Below are 23,563 nucleotides of genomic sequence, written 5' to 3'. Positions count from 1 at the left end.
CTTGGTTTTAACTAGGTTATTTATTTTTTTCCTCCAGTTCGTGGAAGTGGAGTAATTCTGAGGGATGTAGGCCACAGTTTTCACCACCTCCCCTTGGCAGGTTCATCATCACTAGGTGCTTAACACACACACACACACACACACACACACACTTACATGCAACAGACCTAGCTGGTTGTTAGGTACACCTCTCAGGCCGACCTGAGGTCATCCACCCATTTCACACAAGTTACAAATTAGCAGCAGTTTACCTCTGCTGGCTGCCACGACGGGTAAACGCTGATCTATTCCTCCTGGAGTGCAGTATATTGATTCCTTCGCTGTGACTTCAGACTGCGAGGCGAGATTACTTTTCAAATAATCGAGATGACCTCTTTTCAGGAGACATGTCTGGGCATGTATGACTTCACTGCCACAGGACAGTATGGACTGACTAAACACACACGTCAAATCCTTGACTGACTGAACCTGTTGTGGTGATTTTCCAGTTGGTACATAAATTTGTCACCTTTGTACTTTGTGTCCAAATTGCATTTAGTGTTTTGTCATAATGTATTACGTGACTGCAGTTAACCTCATTGTTGACATGCATTAAGTGTACTTACGCTCAAGTAAACACAGTTAGCCCTGAAGCGATTAGCCTCTTAATCACTTCAGTCAATCAACAGAAAAATGAACAGAGAACAGTTTTAATCATTGTTTTAAGTAATTTATCAAATATGAAGTACCTATTTATTTTTATTCAAGTAATCACATAAATAATGTGAGAGTCATTGCAAAAGCACAAAGTACTTTAAACTCTGGCCTCGTTTTACCATTTTATTCCTACGGCTGATGCGTATTGCCAAAGAAGTCTTCGTCAAGCCTTCATAACAGTTTTTCTCTGTCTCACATCATTATAAACTGCATCCCTTTGGGTTTTTCAGACAAAATACCCATTTGGAAGACGATACACTAACACTAAATTACAACCAATCCAGAAAAATCATAGTCGTCATTTTCCAAACATTTTTCTCGCAGACATTCCCATTACGTTGACTTGATTCACAGCACACATGAGCCAGATGTACATCTATTAGTATCGGCTTCCAGTCATACCAGAACACGGTTATGACTGTGTGCGAGAGTGTCCCTCACCCTTACCTCCCTCCTCTCCCTCTACACCTTCAGGTCATTAAGCTGATGATCTCATTTTCATCTTATGTTGACTGACACCTCAGGGACGCAAAGCCCTGCAGCATGTGTCTGTCAGGAGGAAGAGGAGAATGTGGCTCTCTGTTAAATGTGTCCTGCTTAATCTCCAGCATCCACTGGGTTTACTGTGCAAAAGTAGCGTTTGTAACTTAATCCAACTAAATTGTGATTCATTTTTAAAAAATAAATGTAATTTCATGCGTTCACATAAAAAACTAAAACACGGTTTTTATTCTATATGATTATAAAGTAAAATCTTGGCCCTCATTCTACGTCTGTACAGAGTCAACTCTGCACACACTGCTGGTGTGTGTCTCTGAGCAAACATTCATATAGGTTTTTATGTCATCTGTTTGGGTTAGGCTCCTTTTACATGGCACACACACTGCTGCTCTTGTAAAACACCTGCATTAACCCACCTTAACAACTGCCAGCTGTGTGTTACCTTGAACTTTCATCTCTTCTCATTTAGTTCTTCCTGTTTGACAGGAAATGGCGGGTCAGCTGACCAGACAACGCCGCACACCTGCAGCCTTAAATGCACCATTATCCGTGGAAACATGTGCTTGTTTTGACAGCAGCCAGTTATTTGTCCCCCTCCCTTCTGTGTGTGTGGAGCGCCGGTCCATGTGGAGGCCTCTTTGCTCGCACTCGCCAAGCCACATGGTTTCCCCACATTTCATCACTCTCCTTCCCTCGTGGGCAGCCGTGCCGACAGCACTTGGTGGCGTGGGAGGGCTCTGAAACTTCAGAACTCGTCGGCTTTTGGAAGCCGAGGCCTGAATTTCCTCCCCGACCCTACCCCATTCCTCCCTCAGAGTCTTTACAAGCTATCTGAGAAGTGTCTCAGTTCGTACACAGAGCAGTCTGTACTCTGCTGACATGGTCACAGCCGTCACACAGGCCCCTCCAGGGGCACGACCCCTGCTCAACTGTCCACTAAAGCCTCAGAGGCTTGTCTCCCCAGACACAAAGCATGACCCCATGATGTCATACCCAAGTGCGTGCGTATGTATAATCCGGTCGAAAGACTGGTCGTATGTCACCATGCAGTGTAAACGAACTGTCTTGGTCTGCAAAAGGTCTGACGGCTTACAGCTGACCTCAATTTTAAAGCTGTCTGTCCCTGCTGTGGATCTCTCCTGTGAAGGTGTCCAGTAGCCTTTTGTAAAAAGCAAACGATTCAGTTTGGGTGCTCACACCTTAGATCCTAGTCGCCTTGGTGAAGAGAAACCTCCTGGACTGAACTCTACGTCTATTAAAGACTATTTTATGTGAAAAAGCTTGCATGACCTCGATGCATCTCTTCTATGTGGGTGCAGGCTGTTGCTTGTCAGACATAACACTGACTGAACTTCAACAAGACAGTTGTACCTCACACAGATTGTGGTTTGGTCTTGCATAAGTCTTAACAAAAGGGTGTGGGCGAAATTCAACACAGCGACTACCTGCAAATACAGCGGTGTAGTGATTCAATGCATATGAACACACGCAAAAAAAAAAATGAGTAGTAACTTCACAACACTTGCTCGACTGGAAATGTTTTGTGGTTGGGTGGTACTGCTAAATTGCTTTTCACCCTGACCACATTTGAGCTGCCAAGCAGAGGTAGGCAGCAAACCCAGGAGCTCAATGCCAACATTTAGTTTCACGTCACTTTCTGTTTGATTTTGTTTATATGAGAAGTTCCACTCTTGAAAAAGAAAAAGAAAAAAAGAGTCATTTTCAAAAATTCTAGTTGCTGTGTTTCTGAGGGATGGAAAATCTCATATCAAATCTCAACATATAGATGTATATAAAATGAAAGCACTTTGCAAAGAATAAAAATAACAATATTACCCCAATAGATAAATTCGAAGAACTTCAGCTACAGCTATTATTAATATTAAATATAACTTTTTTAATTGTGAACACATGGTAACCAGAACAAATGTGTTCTGCACCAGTAATGCATCTGAAACTTCGGCATCCACTCTACTGTAGGACATCTGCTGCCTAAAAACTGAATGAAGTGTGTGATGTGAATGATCATTAGAGCAGATAAGACCGTGCATAACCTCCAGTGACAGTTCAAGAATGACCCACCACCCTGTTGTGTCAGTGCCGGTGGGGGTTGTGGACGAGTGTTGCGCAGAACATTGGTTCGCCCCTCCTGTTGTACCCCTATCTCCTCTCAGAACACAGCCTCCTTTCACTTCTGTCACTCCACTGATTAAAGGCCGGGGGCCTCTTGGTGTGTCAGTCTGCCACACAGCACGTTTACAAGGTTTCTGTTTAGCCATTTCCTTCTCGACTCATTACCCGAAAAGGACTTATCTGGTGAAAAGGAGCGGCGTGCGTGTACCACAGCCAGTTCTGTCACAGTGTAAATATGACCTCACTGTGCAAGCATACAGATTCTCATGCAGCAGCGTAATAATCCAATCTATTACAAGAATATGCTTTGGCCTTTAGGCAAGTTTAACCCCACAGTTATGCTTTGTGTGATGATATTTGAGCTTGTATAACATGTCAAGCAATCTTCACATTACTCAGCCACTCTTTAATGAGGTGACTTTAAACACCTCTGTTGCTACCTAACGCTTTCAAAGAATGACAAGCATCGTCGCAAGTCTGAACAGACACGCAGAAGGGGTTTGCGTTCTGGAGCAGTGAATCAAGAAGTTAATGACGGTTTGCACAGGCACCAAGATTGGGGCAGGCAGGGGAAGCAGACAAACAGAGCAGCAGCAGCAGCAGCAGCAACAGCAGCAGCAGCAACAGCAGCAGCAGCAGCAGCACTGACACATGGCCCACATTCACAGCCGCCTCCCACGTCACTGTGCTCCTCAGAGAAAAAGCCCCTTTTGTTTCCCAGTGCAGGGAGGGAGGGAGGTCTCTGGGGTGAACCGCCGCTCAGCTCCACCACTCCAACCCGCCATCAAAAAAAAAAAAAGAAAAAAGAAGGGACCGGACTTCCCACCCCTGCCTGGCGTCCTCCCTACTCACTCCCCGCTTCAGCACACAAACACAGGCTCATCAGTAGTACCATTACTACGGTTGTAATTGTCTTTTCCTGCTACTTAATTGGGTCAGTCTACATTGTTGCATTAAAGACGTCTCAAACAATGACCTTGCTGTTAATGCAAGTGCTCTGCAAGTAACATTAGTGGAAGAATTCCTTCTTTCAGATTCTTTACTTCAGGGAAAGTAGAAAAACAGTGTACAAACATGAAAATGTCCTGAAACTAAAGTAGTTTCATCAGCAAGATGTACTTCAAATGTGTCATGTGCCATGTATTTGATTATATTATATCTTTAAATTATTATTACAGATTTACATGTAAGAGTATGTTCGGTCGCTTGACCTACTTTAGTACACAATAAATTATAAGCAGTTCCCAAGTAGAAATACCCCAGACATAAAAGATTAAAGTAAATATTATACATATATATTCTGGTATAATTATATTACATTCAGTACGTCATTATATTTGGCCACGAGTTAATACAAACAATCATCCAAATCCCTACCCTGTACGTCTAAAAGCACTAATGTAAGAATTTGCATCTAGTCACACCCACTTGCATCTGTTGTTTGACTTCATATGCAGCTGTGCTGCATCCAACATTCACTTCATATTCTGTCTCAACTCATATTAAGATATAGTCCAGAGCTGGCATCTAAAATTTTGTGAGAAAAGGTGCTGAAATAATGGACTTACAAATGACACATTTAAAACTGTGTTTATTTGTATAGAAATATGCTCATGTTTTACATAACTTTGTAGTTACAAATCGTAAAAAGAAAGAATATTAACGCTATTAGCATCACAAAGTTTCTCTCAAACAAACGGGAGCATAGGTCTCACAGAGAAGCCTGATGTTACTGTGTGAAATGTTAAGCTCATCAATATACTTTTACAGGTGGTGTGTGCGTGCAGCTTGTTGCTCGGTAAGAGTGAAAGGGGCTTTACTAAGAGCAGCTCTCAAAGTAGTCTCCATCTCTGTCCATCATGTACCCGTGTACTACTGAAGAACGTCGGAGGGGCGGACACTCTTTCTAGTGCAGAGAATTTGTACAAACCTGTTGTGGCTTCTCTCCAAACAAAGTACAGTGAGGGTAATCAGGATTACAGAGAAATGTTAGAGACCCCAGTCTCTGAGCCAACATTAATACATCATTTTTATATTCATCAGTTCTATTTCTCCACCCAAACCCATCCTCCCGACTTTCTTGTTCTCCTGAGACACAGTTGAGATACCGCACAGTGGGGGAGTAGCGTCTGACTACAAATGTCCCCAAAAATGGGCTTTCAGCCCACGAAGCTCCTGCTCAACCTTTCCTTGAGAAAAAAAAGACAAGTGCTGGATCTGCATTAGCTCTCCACTTGCTTTGTCCTTAAGACTATCAGTACTGTTTACTGTACCACCTGGTGATAAACTTTCAGTCCCCTATATTAGCTTCCCCCAAGAGGAGGGCGGTCCAGCTCAGTTCCTCTCAATTTGCTCAATGTCGAGCTCGCCTCCAAGCTGATACACGTCCTTCCTCATGCTACAAAGCCCCGCCCACAGAGGCTCATTGTCCTTCCCATTCATCGTCCCCGGTGTCACATCACCGCAGCCTGTGGAGTTCCAGTCCACCTCCTCAATTGTGGGGTCCGAGGACACGTTCCCAGTGATCTCGCCCTCTTTGGTCTGAGGCTGGGTGTCCTCCAAGCCGTGTTCGTTTACGGATGAGTCGTCAGTGTTGCACTGAGCGTTGCTCGTCAGAGTGTGGAGGGCCTGGCTGGACTCGCAGCTGTCTTCGCCTGTGATTCCAGGGCAGCTAAGGCTGTGGAAATTCCTAAGTTTCTGTGGAAAGAAAGAAAGGTCATTTTTTTAGAAGCATAAAATTGATGTTTTCAAGGAAACAAAGATACACTTAAACAAATATGCCAAAACTTTGGTCTGGTAGGAGTCCATAGTCTCCATGGTGACGGCATATTTGGTTAGGAAATCAAAAACATTTCCTTCATCCCAGACTATGACCCATGTCCTAACTAGTACACAAACAAAACTAAACGCATACAGCCATCTTATGAAAACAATCCCTCTACTGTACTGATATAGTACGTGGGTGAGTCAGTGAGGTCAGAGCTGGACACTGGGCAACGACCACTATAATATAAAAAAGTCAAAAATTTGAAGGGTATAAATTTAGCCTGCATTACATACTGGAGCAACTGGTAGTTGGATGACTGAGGCTATGTGATCTGAGGTCCAACATGAACCAAGGCAGCAAGTGGCCAGATACCCAGAGGGCAGACATCACTAATGTCTGCCTTTTGACTCCGCTGGCCTTTGGTTGGCATCGCACAATGAACACATACATCTGGGAGACCCAGAAACTTCCATAGGCAAATCCACATGTGCCAACACTGCTGCAGGCATGTCCTGTGACAGCTGTGCGTGCTGGAGCAGGAGGCTTTATGACAGAGGCTTATCCAATTCTGTACAGCTAATGTGGAGAAGGCAGGACAGCTGCCTCATGCCTGACCACTACGGTGTTAGGCCAAAAGGACACAGGAGAATAGGGTCTCTGTGAAACCTCTTGTCACTTGTGTACTTATGTAATACTTGACAAGCATGGGACTGTTGGGGATGCAGCTTACAGCCAAGTGTACGAACTACGGCTGCCACTAACTGATAGTCTAAAGATGAATCTATACTTTTTTTTGTATGATTCAAGAAGTTGTTTCATTTATAAAATAAGTCAGAGTTTTCTTCTACCAGCTTATTTTGTCTGAACAAGAGCTTCAGTTTACAATGTTATGAGATACTGAAAGGGCAAATTAATTATGAGAATTAATTAGTTATGAAGGTTATTTTAAATAAATGTGCTGTTGCTCAACTAATCAAATGAAACCTGTTTAAATCTTCAAATTAAAGAAAACCCCTAATAACACAACAGAGAAATGTCCTACAAATACTAAAAGTTTCTGCTACTTATTAACGTACTGAAACATTTTTTCCCAGATATTTGTTAGCTGAGCTGTTTTTAATTGTTTACGTTACAAAACAAGTTTAACGACAGCTATGCTAGCAGCTCAGCAATGCTTTGATTTAAATGCTAACATGTTGACAATGCTGCCAATACTGGTGTTTCTCAGGTATAATGTTTACCATGTTAACCCCCTGAATGTTTAAAACTTAAAACTTGAAATGGTGAATTGATTACCTGTTGGTCCACTATTCATTTTAGCTTTATTATGACCACAATAATATTCACACAGTCTGGATTTATTACCTATCAGAAGCTCTGATCTTTTGAATATAGAGACCAAGGCAGTCAAGAGCTGTGAATACGTTTGGAGGAGAAGGGAGGTGAAAATATAAAGTTATGATCCACATTTCCAAGCGGACAGGCAGTGAGAAAGGTCTCTGCGCCGGGCAGCAGTAGATCAAAAGGGGCCCTGCTGTTTTTCTTGGCTCTGGTCAAACGGGTACATTTGTCAGCACCAGGCTGGTGTCACATTGCTGCCCTCTGCATTTGCACTTCACTCTCAACAGTCAGATTTCTGGCCCAGACCATGGGACCAGACTGATAAGGCTGTGAGTAGTCTGGGATAGAGCAAAATAGTGGCATCAACATTAAGCAAACCAAGCTCTAACTTAGAACGCAAGAGGAAGTGTTTCAGATGGAGGAAATCTTAGTCCTCAAACAACTTTCTGCACCACACTGTGCTGCTGGTGTCCACTTTGCCTGCTACTACAACCCCCCCCCCCCCCAAATCGAGAGAAGAGCAGAAAGTCCCCTCATCCATACTGACCTTGACTCTCCGTCAATATAAGCTGATCAATAGCTCATGAGGCCCGGTTGTGGCAGCGATCCACCCACTGAGCTGAATTTACAGAAATCAATATCTCTTTACCCAACACGCATCTCTCCTGTGCGACGATCTATAACCTCTGCCACAGCTGCTCTACTTCCTGACATTCACGGAGCCGCAGTGAGCTACGCAGAGGGTAGCAATTTCTCCCAGGGTAAACTACACCTCTGTGGATGTGTGGATGAGAGGACACTTTAGAGACACACTCAGCACTGTGACCAATCTTTGAATAGTAAGGTGACTTTGAATACTGATAGGGTGATGCGTGTGAAGCACGATAAAGCCCTTGAGCTGAGTGCCAAGCAAGCTTACTCTATCGTCACAAGTGAGCATCTTTTCCACAGAGATTTCCTGAACTTTCACAGCGCAGCTACACACTTCAGACTTCTAGTTGTTTTAAACAACTGGCTCATTTTTCAATTAATCAAATTATCGTTTTGTATATAAAATGTCAGAAAATAGTCTAAATTGCCCAGAGCCCAAGATGAAATCTTGCCATTTTGTTTGGCTTTTTTTCCCTCAATTTAGGGATTTTCAAATTTGTTGTCAGTTGATTATTCTTATTGACTTATTAGCACTGTTTACGGGTTTAGTTGCGTAACTTGGCCAAAATGTCTTGAGCTTGTTTTCTCCAGGGCTGGTCTCTAAACCAGAGTCACTCGGGAGAAATTTAAAAAGATCTTAAACCAGACAAACTAAATATTTAAGCTGATATCTAATGCTATTAACAGTTTCTTCGACCTGAGCTTAAAACCAGTATCGTAGCAGAACATGGAACACAATCCACAAACAGAAGGAAAAATCCAATGCTTACAATCTCAGCCCCCTGACGTCCGTCTGTAAAAACATTGTTGGTTGCCTCGCCTAAGGCTCTTTTCTCCACACTGACCTCGACCATGTTTGGAGCGTGGTGTGTGTGGTGTCTTCTTGTCGTGTCACAGCAGCGCTGTTGTTAAGACGCTGCTGAACTCTGAGTGACTTTCTCATTGGGGCCCAAGTCCAGCTCTGTGTTTATGATCCAGCCAGTGTACGTGTGAAACTTTACTATGTGTGTCTGTGTGCCTGTGGGGCAAAGAGACAAACGGCTGCCGGGACGCTCAGATAAAACAGACAGTCTGTTGAAACATGGTCAACATCAGAAGTGGATCAGCTCAAGCCGGTGGTTTCATCAGATCATTTTTTTTTTAATACAAACTCGTCCGATCCACTGATTGATCTCTTGTTTCCTACTTTAATCGTCTTCATCCAGTAACACATTAAAAAGCGCATACTTGGCTACATGCTCTGCAAGTGAAAATACAAACCCACATGATGGAATGTGACCCAGAACAGGCCTGCATGAATGAACGATCACCATCATTTCATGACAGTGCCTGCAGAAATGCTTTGAGGTGTGCTGAGGGAGAACAGACACAATGGCGTGACCTTCGTTGGAAGTGTTTGTTTATCCAACATGGCTGGAGCAAATTGCCCCAACAACAGAGTATAACCAGCTAATGTTAGTGAGACTGATGGACCTAGCAGAGCTTCCAGCTGGCATGACCATTTCCTGCTCCGGACACAGATCCTTTGGAGCACATAAGAAGGCTGTGGCAAGTTCAAACAATAGAAAAAATGCCACTAGCAATTGCTTCTGATGATGACATGCACAGGTGCACCATTAAATATACTGTTAAACAGACTGCATATTAGGGAACAAGTGACATTAAATAGGATATGTACTCCTTATATTTATATATAAAGCAAACTGGCAGAGATTGCAGTTTTTAATCAGTTGTCAGTCGTCAATTGTCCGTATTAAGTAAAGCGGTTTCTTGCTGTGTGACACTTTTAAGCACCAACCTGGGTCATCTTTGCCAGATCCAGTGAAGGCCTCTGTTTGTGTGTGTCAGCTGGTCTCCTGCGTTTCACGCCAATCTTCTTCTCGTTGAGGACGCACGGCTGTGAGCGACTGCGGGCGAGACCCCCCTGTCCACCGCGACGCTCCAGCTCTGGAGTGGAGTCAGGGGAGCTGGGTGGAGAGGGTCCACGGGGCTCAGGGAGGCAGATCTGTTCATGAGAGAGGTAGAGGGGCTGCGCTGAGGGCTCGGAGGACAGGGGCATGGAGGAGGAGGGTGTCAGACCAGTGAAAGCCGAGGGGCAGGGGAGACGTTGGGTGAAGCAGGGCAGCTCCAGGGTGTTGGAGCGGGCGGGCAGGCTGAAGCTGGAGCTGCGCTGCATGGCTGGAAAGCCGAGTTGTGCGTTTCCAACGCTACTGCGCTGGACGCTGCCTCCGCTGTGGCACCTCCTCTTCTCCACCGCCGTCCACACACGAGAGCCCTGAGGGCGCCAGGTGGAACGGCAACCACCGATCTCGTCTGAGCAAGACAGGGACCGGCATTGCCGCTTGCTGGGGGGTGCGGTCGAGTGCGAGGACGCAGCCTCAGTCAGGCTGAGGTCCTGCAACAAGCTGGTGATTGTGCTTGAAGTGGAGCCAACATCCCAATCCCAGTGGGCTGAACTCTTGCGCACCTCAGGCAGGACGTCCCACAGGCTCTCCAGGCTGGTCCCAACTGGCCTCTGCTGTATGGCACAGCTATGACCAACCTCATGCCACCGACTTGTCTCTGCAACAAAGGACCAGATTCATTTAACTAAATAACCTTTCAGAATTGATTAAGACCATCTTCGAAATACGAGAAACTGTTCATTTGGTTTTTGGTCAGAAGTCTTGATTTTGTTTTAGGTTTTTTTTTTTTTTTTTTTTTTTTTTTTTTATATCTGACAAAAAGTTCAAAAGAGGTGAACTTTATTTATTAATTTAACAAATTGGGCAACACTTTAATAAACTTTCTTCTGTTTCCCTGAGGCAACAAACAGTGTAACTGTGTGTGATCAAAATCAGTCTGGGTCTTTTTTTAATGTGTCAAGCGAGGCACCCGACATCAGCCAGCAGATCTTAAAGTAACTCTGCAGCTCCAGTAATAGCTTGTTAAACTCTCTCTTCTCCACTTTCTATTTTTCCATCAGCAGTGACATCACCATCACTTCTTGAGGGCTTAATTTTATTTCCAAGTGTCAAATTTACACCAGGAGTTTAAGAAACAAAGCAACAAACACATCAGACTCAATGCGCAGGGTGTGCAGACTCCCTCTGAAGAACAAAACACACTATCAGATTCATTTGAGGCATGAACGTCCATGACACTGCTCCAGTCTCGGTCAGTGTGTTGGTCCCAGCATGTGTACTTTGTATTGACACTATTCACTGCTTTGTATAATTGGCACTAAAAATAAATCCTGTCCTCCAGGCTCTGTCACAGTCAGTGAGCTGATTGGGAAAGGGAACGAAGCTCAATGTCTAACTGACTCGATATCAAACCTCGTCCCTGCTAGAGCAAGGCTTGATAAAAATGCCAATAACCCATCATAAACATTCTTGCTTAAGTTCATCATCGGGATTCTTATTCTATAAGAGTTCTGCATCAGACCAGCACCATGGTTACTCTGTCGGGAAAGCACCTGTTATTGCCACAACAGAAACTCACTTGAATTACTGAATGGGTCAGCCAACTGAACTGGTCAGTCAACTCTGACTTAGATACTAAACATCGAGGCCACTGCCCACTCCTGGTATGCAAAAAGTCTGTTCTTCTCCACTGGAGATAAAATCCTCAAAATACCATCTACAGCACACGGGCAGGACGGGGAACAAAGGGCAGTGTTAACAACACCTACTGGTGCTGCAGTGTTCTGTGCCAGGACTTTGCCAGTCTTACACTCTCAATGCCAAGGTACTGTGAGGACAGAATACATTTTAATCTTATAATACAATGACTGCAAAGGCTGTTCCTCCTACAGTGAGGTAAATGAAGCATATGAGCCTTTGTATCCATAACCCAATTTTCAACTCGTGGACATCACGTCTAGTTCCAAAGCATTCAGGAGTGGCAGAAGATCCCTGACGAAGATAAGCTGCTGACATATAATCATTAACGCACGTTGGCAGAAACGTCCGTCAGGCCTGCTTCACATAATGTTGTGTGACCATCAACCAGATTCGGCAAAGACTGACTTCTGACAATAATTTCTCTGAAATGTTGCAAGACAACTAGTCCCCCCAAACCATTGCTGTCACTAAACGCCTGACCATTTCTGGCCCCTCCAAGCTGCTACGGACAGGTACCAGCTTGTGATTGGCTATAAAGCACACTGACTGACAACAATGGCCCACACAAAGAAGAAATATGGTGACGGGCTTGGGAAAATGACAGAATATAATGTTAGATGAAATTTTTCAAGCCTCAGAGACATTGCTATACTGCATGATTTATACTAAAGCTGCAATTCCTTTAATATCTCCGGTGCTCTACACAGTTTTATAGGAATTTTAACTTAACAAGAACTGGCATCAATTGATGATCTACCTTGTTTTATAGGTATTTAAAGACGACAATTCCATATTTCAATAACAATTTCTTGACTAAATTTCCAGAATATTTACTCTTACTAAATGCCTACTTCAGTTATTTACTACTGAAATTAACTATATTATCTTTACATGTGTGAATGTGTAGGTGGATGAGAAAGATGACTCTTACCCATGAGTCCACAAGAGAAAAGTGCAGTCCCCTGGCTCATGGTCTGTGCCTGGAACTGCAGAAATGTAGAAAAAGACTCACCGTCAGCTCGCCAGAAAACCCACAAACTCACAGAAAAAGCTTTAAATATCAATAAATGAGAGTAAAAATCATAAGCGATTGGAAAGTCAAATATGAAACTGGTCCCGAGGGTGTATGTTGTAGCACATTTTTTGCTGCTGAGCGATGAAGACCACGCCATCAACAAAGAGGGAGTTCCACCATAAATGCCTCTGATTGACGCTCAGCCCCAGAGCATGATGATTTCATTTCACGTGGCTGAGAGGGCAAACTCGGCCCATATTAGTGGGGGAATTTTCTCACTCTGTGCTGGCAGAAAGAAGACTCTGCTGCATGGATGCTGATTAGAAAATGAGTCAGAGTTGCACAGCCTACTAGAACTAAAATACTCTATTGTTATTTTGATTGAAGTAAATGGAACACGTAGGATTCGAAACCAGATGACAAACACCCTGGTGACAACAGTTGGCCGCAATTATGATGCAATTATCAGTAATTGTAACAAAAACATCACTAATTCCCTTCAGCTTCAACATCCATATAGCTCTTTTGACATCACTTCCTGAGATTCAGTAAGGCAACACTTAGGAATTTTCCTACAAATTTGACTAAAGGGAAGTTAAAAGTCAAATTTAAGCTCCAATTAAAGTTGACAAAATAGGAAAATAAAATCTAGAGCCATAAAACTGCTGTGGAGCGATCAGTGGCCGGCAACAATTTCCTGATTTAGAGCAGGACCTTGTCGTCTTCCCCCTTGACAACCGCAGTTGAGGCCTGTTGGCAAGGCTACATATAAACATAAAATGACACATTTCACACAGAAAAAAAAAATGCTTGTACAAGTAGAAAATAACCTCTCACCGGGCCCAAATCTGTACTTTTGGATGTTACATCGTCGGCACCCTTCTTTTCCAGTGTTTTCTTGTAAATGATTACCATGGCAACACACATCCTTGTCCCAAGTCGTTCCAGTGAGGGCAAGAAAAGCTGGAGGCCATGTTGATGGGCATGGTGTGAGCAGGCTGGTTTCTCATAAGCTTAAGACAGCAGCCCTCAGCTCCTCCAGGAATGTGCTTCACTCCTCAGTCCAATCCTGATCGGACACACAAAGATGAGCACAGGATTAGAATTCAGTACATTTCTGACATTCTGTTGACCATATAAGCAGAGAACAGTCCAGCTTGATTGGGGAGAACAGATCCCCTTCGTGGAGGCTCTGAGATGTGTGATGATTTCAAAAATTATTCTAAATCTGTATTATAAGTTTGTAGCTTGCTCCTTTGTGGAAGCTGGAAGCTGGATTCACAGAAGAAACAACTACGTGTCTGTGACTTGGGGTCGCCATTAGAGTCCATTGTAACTGCTGTGAATCCAAGCTGATTACAGCTGCCGTCCCTCGCAAGCTCTGAACTTTTCTGCGCCTGCAGATGAGTATTTGATACTGGGGAAAAAAAAACCTTTGCTTACAAACACATGCAGCTCTCAATCTTTCTCAATCTCCTGTCACTCTCCACTTGAGCAGCCTGTGCAACATCTACAGAAGTGAAAACTCAAAGGAGGTCAGTGGTTTGACTAGCTCCTTCAATTCTCAAGTGAGTGAGCAAACACTTGCAAAGCGCAAGGTGCTGTCTATATGTCTGTAAATTGAAATTACACTGCATTTTCACTTCCACGTGGTTTCTCCAGCGCGCCACCAAAAGTGGAACTGTATACCTGGTTTTGTTCTTCCCTTTCCATGTGGAGGATTATCTGTCATCTGAGAGAATGAGTTTCCTCAAAGTGCTCCACACTGGAGCACACAGAGAGGAATAGAGCAAAGTCAAAGTTGTGTAATTGAATCCTCAGGGGCTGGCTGGGAATAGCTGACCTTGCGGTTATCAAAACAACCCTCTTCACATTAGTGCTGCACCACAATTACAGTAAAACAGCTGATTAATCACAGATGAAAATCTATATAATCATCACAGAAGATTTTTACTACCACCAGGTCATTTTGACTTAAGTAAGTAAATAAAGCTTTATTTATATGGCACTTTTTAAAACACACAGTTACAAAGTACTCCACATACACACAAAAAAATATAAATGAAAAGCAAGAAGTCATAAATTACAATATAAAACACAGCACAGTGAGAGACAGACCTAACTAAAACAAACCAAAACATAAAACAGGAATGGAGGTCTATAAAAAGGCTTGCCTATAAAGATGGGTTTTTAGAAGCCGTTTAAAACAGTCCAAAGATCCAGCAAAGATGCCGCCAGAGGGTTAGGTCTCAAACAGCAAAGGCGCGATCACCTTTAGTTTTGCAGTTGGAGCACGGGAGGGATAAAAGATTTGAGGCTGAGAGGTGGAATGAGGAGCGAGATCAAAAAATTTAACTGGGGGCAAGGTCATGCACTTGCACTTCATCCAAGATGATACCAAGATTTGTAGCAGTAGATTTGATATTTGAGTGAAATGGACCAATAAACTGATCAACTCCAGTGACAAAGTTACCAGGTCTAATTAAAGGAATTTCTGTTGGGTTTAGGCGGAGAAAATTAAGAGACATCCAATCTTTGGTGGTGGCTAAGCAATCATGGAGGGAGGACAGTTGATTCTGGTTATTTGGTTTAGCATAGAAACAGATATGTGTTTCGTCTTCATAACAGTGATGTGACACGTCTTGAAAGTGGCTGAACAAATGATGCAGAGGAAGCATGTACAATGAGGAGATGAGCGGTCCAAGATCCGACCCCTGAGGGAGTCCACGAATGAAGCTAGTTTAAAGCTGTACTACCAGAAAGTGCAGTGGACATAAGATGGTCATATGATGCCTGCAAAGTCAGAGAGTGTCTGTTTGAATGACAGAACAACTGCATGCAGAAAAAAAAAAGGGAAACAGAAAGAGACGGTGTATGTGAAACAAAAGAGCACTCTGTGCAGAAGATGAGACACCGTGGGAAACAAAAGAGGCGACATCAGAGGTTGCGGGTGGTGGGGTTGAGTGTGTGTGTCTGTTTGTGTGTGTAGGGAGGGGGGGCAGCATCACAAGACAAGAATGAGCTGACATACTGGAGGTGGCGTTTGCATTCAGCATATGATTTCCATTACTAACACTTATCACATCAGGAAAACAGCTTCAACACAAGGATGTTTTTAGTGGAGTTCTACAACGAGATCAACGCGGTTCAAGGACGTCTGGCGGCTTTAATTTATGGCCTCTGTGAATAGAAAAGAACAAATCAAAGCTTGGGACTGGACGAGGGCAGGCCATCTTACACTGTGCGTGACCATTAACCACACAGATCTGTGTTTCACAGCAGAGATAACTCGGGACGTGCTGGAGTAGAGGAAACAGTTGTTTATATATCACCCTTAATGGCTCGGTGATGGATGCAGATGGCATTGACACAGAAAGAAAAAACCTCGCCCATAGAAATTAAACTGGCAAAGACAAGAAAGCTCTTTAACATGTTGTTTACCCAAACAAAAAAGACAGTTAATGATGTTTTCCTTCCCAAGAAAAGTGGGAAAAAATCAAACTGTAGCCTGACATTTGAACTTTAAACTGTAAACATCATCCATTACTTTTAGTTACAGGGAACTTCAACAATTTATCATCTTTCTCATGCTCAGGCATTACGTTTATATCCCGTAAATCTGAGCTGAGCACTTTAAATGGGCGAGGATTATACCATAATTATAAACATTCCTTGGCTACATGACATAAGTTGTACACACAATTATAGAAGCCTAACCTTGCCCCACAGCCTTTGAAAAGCATTCAAACTTGTGACGGTCTGTGAATAGAAAACATGTTGAGAGGCGCTGGCAAAGGGCAGCTTGCTTTTTCTTGTACAGACAAACCTGTAAACCAAATGCAAAAGCCATTCCAAGGCATGGTTTCCAGTGCGTAATGGATACACCCAGTGCACTCAACTCCTACTGCATGAACTGCTGTGTGCAAAGATGCAGATGAAGCTATAATCTGCAAATGAGGTATCTAGAATTTCTGCCCAAGGGGCGCCGCTCCCCGCCTGACGTCAAAAACCGAATCACCTTCATAACGATGCTGCTATTATCTGGAATCAGTGGGAGTCTTTACGCTTCTGCAGCCTGATAGCTCTTTATCTGGGTTGAAGCAGCAACCACCGTGACAACTGAGAAGTCTAATCGTTGAGAAGGGGAAGAAGGTTGCAGGACGTTTCCATCACATGCAAAGAGGGGCTGCTAGCTGACTGCAACAAAGTGACGGTGGCAGTGCAGTGACAGAGGCCTTCCTGAAAGACAACAATAACGCTGCCTTGGACGAGCTGATGGGACACCACGCTTCCTTTGTGGTTACCAAAAGCCTTTCAATCATCGCTACTTTGGGGTGTCAGAAGTGGCTGAGCTATCATGCAGCCTAAATAAGTGCTAGATAGGACAAGAATAGGAAACCACAGCGACGACTGGGTCAACTATAAAGCAGAGGCCTGCTTCAGAGTCAGCTCAGTTTCCAAAAGCATGAACATTCCCTCCTGTACGAGTTCAGACACCAGAATGCTATTATCATAAATGACACTTTTCTAAGACTCTTAAATCGCAGTCCAGTCCAAGAAAGACTACAAACTGTCAGCTTAACCATTACAATAGGCGCCTAAACTGTGGTCATCCATGAAAACTCTGTTTCCCTATTAGAGCAGCTTTTCCATACATTGCTCAGACTGTAATCCCACGGGTTAGGCCAACATTACATAAGGATTTGGCAGCTTTGTGTCTGACTGACAATTAGAGCTAATGCTAATCTATTTTATAGCACTGGTGCGACAGCTGGTGTAAAACACTATTTAATATCATTGTTGCACCTTGTATAGACTTCTGAATAACACAATTCATTAACTACTTCTAAGACCCTTTTGGATCTATTTTTAGCCTTATCACACATGCTGAAAAGTTTTTATACAAGCTTTTAGCTGTGTACATTGATACAGAACTTAACATAAAAGCTTAAATGTTAAGTTGAATTCTCAGACATCCTCCTCTGACATTCCTGCATGCATGGCAGTTGGATCTGCATCCTGCTCTCAACAATCCCAGGATTGTGGCCATCTCAGTAATCCGAGCATCTGCTGAGCACCTGAGACAGCCCGATTTGAAACCTAACTAAGGGATTTGTGCTGCTCTTCATCACCATACTGCTTCTGAAAGGAATGCTGGGTAAAAGTTTAGCTGTCCCATTCCAAAGAAAGATTCCTTGGGAGAAAATGTGCATGTTCCTAAAAAGCTTGTTTCCCCAGGCTGTTGGCTCTGGTGGCCTACATCTGTGAGTTGCATGGCTTGTGCAGAATCCATATTTGGACTCAGGCACATTTGAGCAGTTTCCCATGTCATAATGGTGGTTGTGTTTACAGAACATGTCATAAAAGGTAGACAGACATGCAGGGAACATGAAGACCGGATAATTGAATGACGAACTGGCAAACCAGTTCTGCTTATTCTGCGGCACTATTGCATCACTTTCACTGTGAAAATTCAAGATGTTTGAATCCCAAAACTTTCATTGTTAGTGTTGTCAATAATTTGGTGCCACAAAGGGCAGGTGCCACCAAGTTTTGCTACGGCTGACAGACTGAAAAGAAATTTATGAAACTCAATGTAGGGCACAGGCTATCCCACAGCTGTCTGCATGCTCACAGAAATTAGGCAATGTCAAACAGGAGGCGCACTCTACATTTAAAGCAGTGAGTGAATAGTCAGAAATGAGCATGGCCGGGAGGCTTCAATAGTAGTTATCGGGCTCATTTGAGGGCCTGGGGTACAGCCAAGGTCTCACAAGCATGCAGCTGCCCACTTACCATAAACACAAAGGCTCAGCATGGCTATGCATGGCAGCCAAGGAGGCCTACGTTTTAAAGCAGGCCTGCTGTTTAATTATCTCATACATAATCAGTTGCACTGTATACATTTGTCCAGAACAAGAGCTTTGTTGAGCTCTGTAATCGAGGTTTTCAACAAACCTGTCCAAGTTGGAGAGAAATGTTGTCCACTTGAATGCTAAATCTAACAAAGTCTCTTAATTACAAAGGGTTGAAGACACAACATCCTTCTGCTTCCACGGCAGAATAACATTGCATGTTAATGGACCCAAATAAGAGTAAGTCACATCCACAGGACATAGCCCCATTAACTTTCAATCAAAATTAAGAGCGGAGAGGAAAGTGCACTCTTGAGTTTTTCATGCAGGAATTTATCCATCCCCCCACACTGTATTTTCACTGACCATATACAACCAGAAACCCGGAAACAAAACTTTTTGCACATAAGTGTGTGAATAATTTCATAGCAGTTGTATTACACTACACAGGATCTTAAATAACCTTAAAATGTGTCTAAATGTTTTCAGTGATATGAACAAGGAAAGAGGAATCATCTGCGAGCTCTGATAGGCAGCCTCTTTTGTACTTGAGTTAAAACCGCTCAACAGTTTTTCAGATGAGCTTGCCAGCCCTCCAGGTGGATGCCTCTTAGTTTCAGAAGAAAAGGCCCTGAAAACTGAGCTTGTCCAAGTAACCAGCACAAACAGTCCCTTAAACCCCTTTTCCAAAATCCCTCATGAAAGGGAAATGAGTTTGGCAAAGAAATTGGTGTGACGGGAGCTCACAGAATGTTACACGCAGGCTACAGAGCAAACAGGATTTTGAACTCGAGAGAAAGGCCACAAGCTACTGATGATAAAATATGAAATGTACATACTCAAAAAGTAAAGTGATACATTTGTTCTTTAACAGTAAGCCTCCCATTTTCTCTGTTGAACTTATAATTTATGCATGTTCAAGCCACTCATGAACTTTAGCAGTCATAATCATGAACATGGGACACTCTGAGGAGTTCAGGTTTAACAAGCTCTTGTGTTTATGATGCCGCTGAGCACTTAAATTGCAGAATCTGTTGGATTGTGTGTCAGCCAGCCCTGTCTTCATACCTGAGGGGAAGGTTGGCTAGATAAAGATAAGACAACAACATTCCACTGCATTGGCACAAACTGTGACATGCAAGAAAGAGGGTCTGAGAAATTATATTACAAATTACATGGCTACCAAATACTGTAATGTGGCATCAGGCATAAAGGCATGCAACCAGTGCCTGCTTATAAATGTATTAAAATGGTTTTCCACCAAACAAAACTGGCCCTGTTTTGTCATGTGTGCCATGCATGAGTGAAACCCCAGTTTGCACTTCAAAGCAAGCCAATTCAAATAAAATGTTTTTGATCCAGGGAAGGTAGGGATTCTTTGTGAATTTCAAAAAACACTTGGTTAGTTTTATCAACTAATCTGATTGAATTTACACTTTTTCGTCAGATATGAAACGAGGCAAGCACACTTTTTGTGGTTACATCGAAATGAATGGATGATGTAGTTAACCAGGGATCATTTTAAGACTCTGCATATGTGTGGACAAGTTTAAACTTATGGACACTTGTTTTATCAACCTTCCCTACAACATATCACCTCATTGTGTCTTTATTAATATATTGCGTGGCAATACAGACGTAATAAAAGTGGGGAGAAGCAGATAAAAATCAGTTTAAGCAGCATTTATGTAAGTAATAACCCTGACAAGACAAAAGGGACATAGCTTATCCAGTACTCATGAGGAAAGTTGCTAAGCTAACTAACTGGAGCTATGTTTAGTCTCCATAAAGAGCTCTACTTTGTTACTGGACATTTGTAATTACGTATGTCAGCATAAAAATCCCCATTCATGCGAATCACTCACTTTCTAAACACAAGGGAGCATCACACTTTATATGAACTAGCTACAGCCCCAAAGTTAGCCAGCACAGAAACTTATTATTTGACTTTAAAAAAAAAAAAAAAAAAAAAAAAAACTACCACTCACAAGCATCACGGTGAGCGCCTCGGGGTCTCCAACAGCACCGGGCAGCAGCTGCTTAGTTTCGCTGGACCATGTTGTAGTTTTGTTTTAGCAGAAAGACTGAACGAAAGGCGTCAGGCAGGAAGCAAAGCGAGCAGTTCACTTCACGTCCTGCTCCAGGCAGCTCCTGCAAACTACAACATTACCCCAGTGCACTACTGTCCAAGATTGCACGCTAATGAGCCTGTGACAACATACAGGAGCGATACCACTTCTGACAGGGGTGGAGATTTCCGATGAGTCATTTGTGCCACGAAATTTTTCAGTTTGATGTGAATTATTTGCATTATTTGACTCTTTGCCGCTTTATGTTTTAGTCAGATGAAGTCCCTGAGTTCCTGAAAGTTAAATATTAATCTGTATACGACTTTTTGTAGCACGCACTACCCCTGCTCTTGTAACTAGTGGTCTGAGCCACCCTGCAGTAATGAAAAGTAATCACAGTTTTGAGCTGTGCATATAGACAAGGCACTTTCACAATATACAGTGGTGTAACACGATAACCTGGCAACTGTGTGTGATTTAGAGAGCCACATAGAGGAGGAAAGAAAGAGATGTGTGTTATATGTATATTGCTAGCCCCCCACCCACCACCCCCCACAAAATGAACCCCAGTGTAATAAGGGTTAGTCCTAAATAAATTCAATACATTTATTACAAACAGATGTTCTCCTTCTAGGAAGTAAATTCTGCTTTTATCATAACATACAACAGCATACAATATACTATTATTTAACCATCTAGGTTTAGTTGTCTATATATACATATATTATGCAATGGGTGTATCTACAGTATAGTCAACACTTAAAATCTATCCACCAAAGAGAGATTTGTCCCAGTGATCCTGTGGAAAAATGTATTTGGATAAATTTTGCAAGCCTGAACAGGAAAAACCAGTATTTCACAAGAAAATAAACAGACATTAGAGACAGGTTTTTCTGTCGTCTTGTTAATCACCATGGGAGCTCTCTATTGTCTAAAGTTGGGCAGTGTGTTTTTTTCTTTAGCTTCCTGTATGTTTAGTTATTGTCTGCACATTGTAAGCCAATGACAACAGAGTCATAAACCTTGTTATTTACATGGTTGACTCAGTTATAATGCTGAATCATAAGCCAATTACAGATTTAATTTTTTTTCTGTATATTTCAGAAAGATGAAAAACATCCCATATCATCAAGTAGAGTAAGCTGATTTATTTTGTGGGAGCTGAAGTTAACACAGTGGGGCTCAGAAGGGTGGGGAGCTGAGGCTCACCCCTGGCAGACACTATTGTTAATCAAGGAGTAACATCTGTTGTGTGCCACTAATCTCCCCCAGACTGTCAGACTGTCGTACTGTCCTCCTCGGTTTTAGACTGTCTGCCTTTTGTGTTAAAGAGCACCAAGGATTTGTCTCCTCCACTATGTAGGCTACAGTGTGGGGTGTGTGGGGTGGGGTGTGTGTGTGTGTGTGTGTGGGTGTGGGTGTGTGTGTGTGTGTGTGTGTGTGTGGGGGGGGCAAGTTGTTTTTACCAAAACCCCTTCAGCAATCAGAGTATATGTCATAGCAAACTTTGCATGTTGTGTTTTGTTGTCCTAAAAGGCCACAGATGACTCTTTGGGAAGAAGATGATCAAAACAGCTTATTATACAGGATTAGGAGTCTTGCAGTTCAACAACTTTGGCAGTGTGTGTTATGACTGTAAAAAACCATAGGGGGCAGTATCCACCAATCACAGTGCCACAAAGAGGCCAAAAGATCGAACTGAAGGGTAATGGCTTATATAGTTATTTTGTCTTGACTTTGTCTTTTGACTTTCTTAATGTAACTGTAGTTACCATATGGTAAACAGTAAATAGGAGGTGATCTTCCAACTCCCAGTACTGAGACCCCATGCAGAATGCTGAATGCCATCTGTGTTTCACACTGGCTGCAGACAGATGGCTAAAGCACTCCTGTTACAGGAGCCATCCCTCCTCAACTTTAATGAACAGTTAATCTTTCCCCTCCCTGACAAAACTCCTCATTTATGATTTAAGATTTACCAATTTGTGTTAATTTATAATTTTAAACGAATGCAGTCAGTCCACAAATTACTTCCAAAGCTGAATGAAGAGTACAGCTACAGTGTTCTGTATGTAGTATTTCTGTTTGTAGTCACTCTTAGAATCAGAAATGTTCTATTAGTAGGCACAAATCCAAGATACAGTCAATTCTAAAAGTTTACATTTGCCAAGAGGGCGACACTTAAGTAAAAGAAGAACACTGACACCACTTGTCAAAATGCAGAAGTACATGCATTTACAAACTGACTTTTTGAAGCTTGTGGTTGAAATTATTCTCCGGCGTTACTCAATGGGATACTGTAACTACAGTCAGGACATAAAAAGAGCATATGGCTTTCATGGAACGCCATCTAAATTTTCACTGCTTCTCATCTATCCCACTAATCCTTGCCTATAATGTTTATAGTCAAGTTAATTGAACTGGCACATCTCTGTGGGTTTGAAGATCCCTTCTAAGAGGCTCTAAAGCCATGTTTTTGCCAAAGCATGCATATCGCTAAAACCTCCGCAGCATCTGAAAGAGGTGCAGCTGTTCCTCTAGTAACGGTTCATGAGTGACTGTATGAGTGAGTTATTGAGGAAAAAAAGGGGTGCCTTAGCTTTTAATGTTTATATGATAAAGTCAACTAATAAAAATATCTAATAATCCTAGATAAGGCTACATTTTCAATCTAAATACTGTAGGGGTGAAAATCTAGGATATTTAGTGAGGTGAAATGGCCTTAAGTCTTTGCCTGAGTTAATGATAAAGTGGTCACTATTCCTCTGTTGTGTATATAGACAATGGTGGAAGATGTATATATAGTTTTTTAAGGATAGTAAAGCAGGAATACTGCAGTGTAAAAACAAGCATTAGTAGTAAAGGTTGAGAGAATGTAATCAAGTATTTAAAGTAACCAATATGCAGAATATTATATTATGCTATATATC

At 42.6% G+C, this 23,563-nt stretch overlaps 1 protein-coding gene across 1 annotated transcript; it reads right to left on the bottom strand.

Moving 5' to 3' along the window:
- Positions 1-4,589: 4,589 nt before the first annotated feature.
- LOC111220461 (protein FAM53B-like) lies at positions 4,590-20,733 on the bottom strand. Its single transcript, XM_022743558.1, has 5 exons — positions 20,553-20,733; positions 13,547-13,778; positions 12,626-12,680; positions 9,888-10,651; positions 4,590-6,027 (listed from the first exon to the last, which is right to left on the bottom strand). The coding sequence occupies exons 2-5, from the start codon at positions 13,634-13,636 to the stop codon at positions 5,665-5,667; spliced, it is 1,272 nt and encodes a 423-aa protein (XP_022599279.1). The 5' UTR covers positions 13,637-13,778; positions 20,553-20,733; the 3' UTR covers positions 4,590-5,664.
- Between the last annotated feature and the right edge of the window lie 2,830 nt (positions 20,734-23,563).

This window comes from Seriola dumerili, unplaced genomic scaffold (genome assembly GCF_002260705.1).
Source record: "Seriola dumerili isolate Sdu_G_001 unplaced genomic scaffold, Sdu_1.0 BDQW01000068.1, whole genome shotgun sequence".
Lineage (NCBI taxonomy): Eukaryota > Metazoa > Chordata > Actinopteri > Carangiformes > Carangidae > Seriola > Seriola dumerili.
This window is presented reverse-complemented; position numbering and strand designations above follow the sequence as displayed.

Bases quoted from the DNA above. Each gene is read 5' to 3' on its own strand.
- LOC111220461 (XM_022743558.1), bottom strand. From the start codon at position 13,636: ATGTGTGTTGCCATGGTAATCATTTACAAGAAAACACTGGAAAAGAAG. The intron at 12,681-13,546 runs GTGAGAGGTTAT...ACATTTCTGCAG, and splicing joins AAAGTACAGATTTGGGCCCG to TTCCAGGCACAGACCATGAG. The intron at 6,028-9,887 runs GTTGGTGCTTAA...TTCTTTCCACAG, and splicing joins ATCTGGCAAAGATGACCCAG to AAACTTAGGAATTTCCACAG.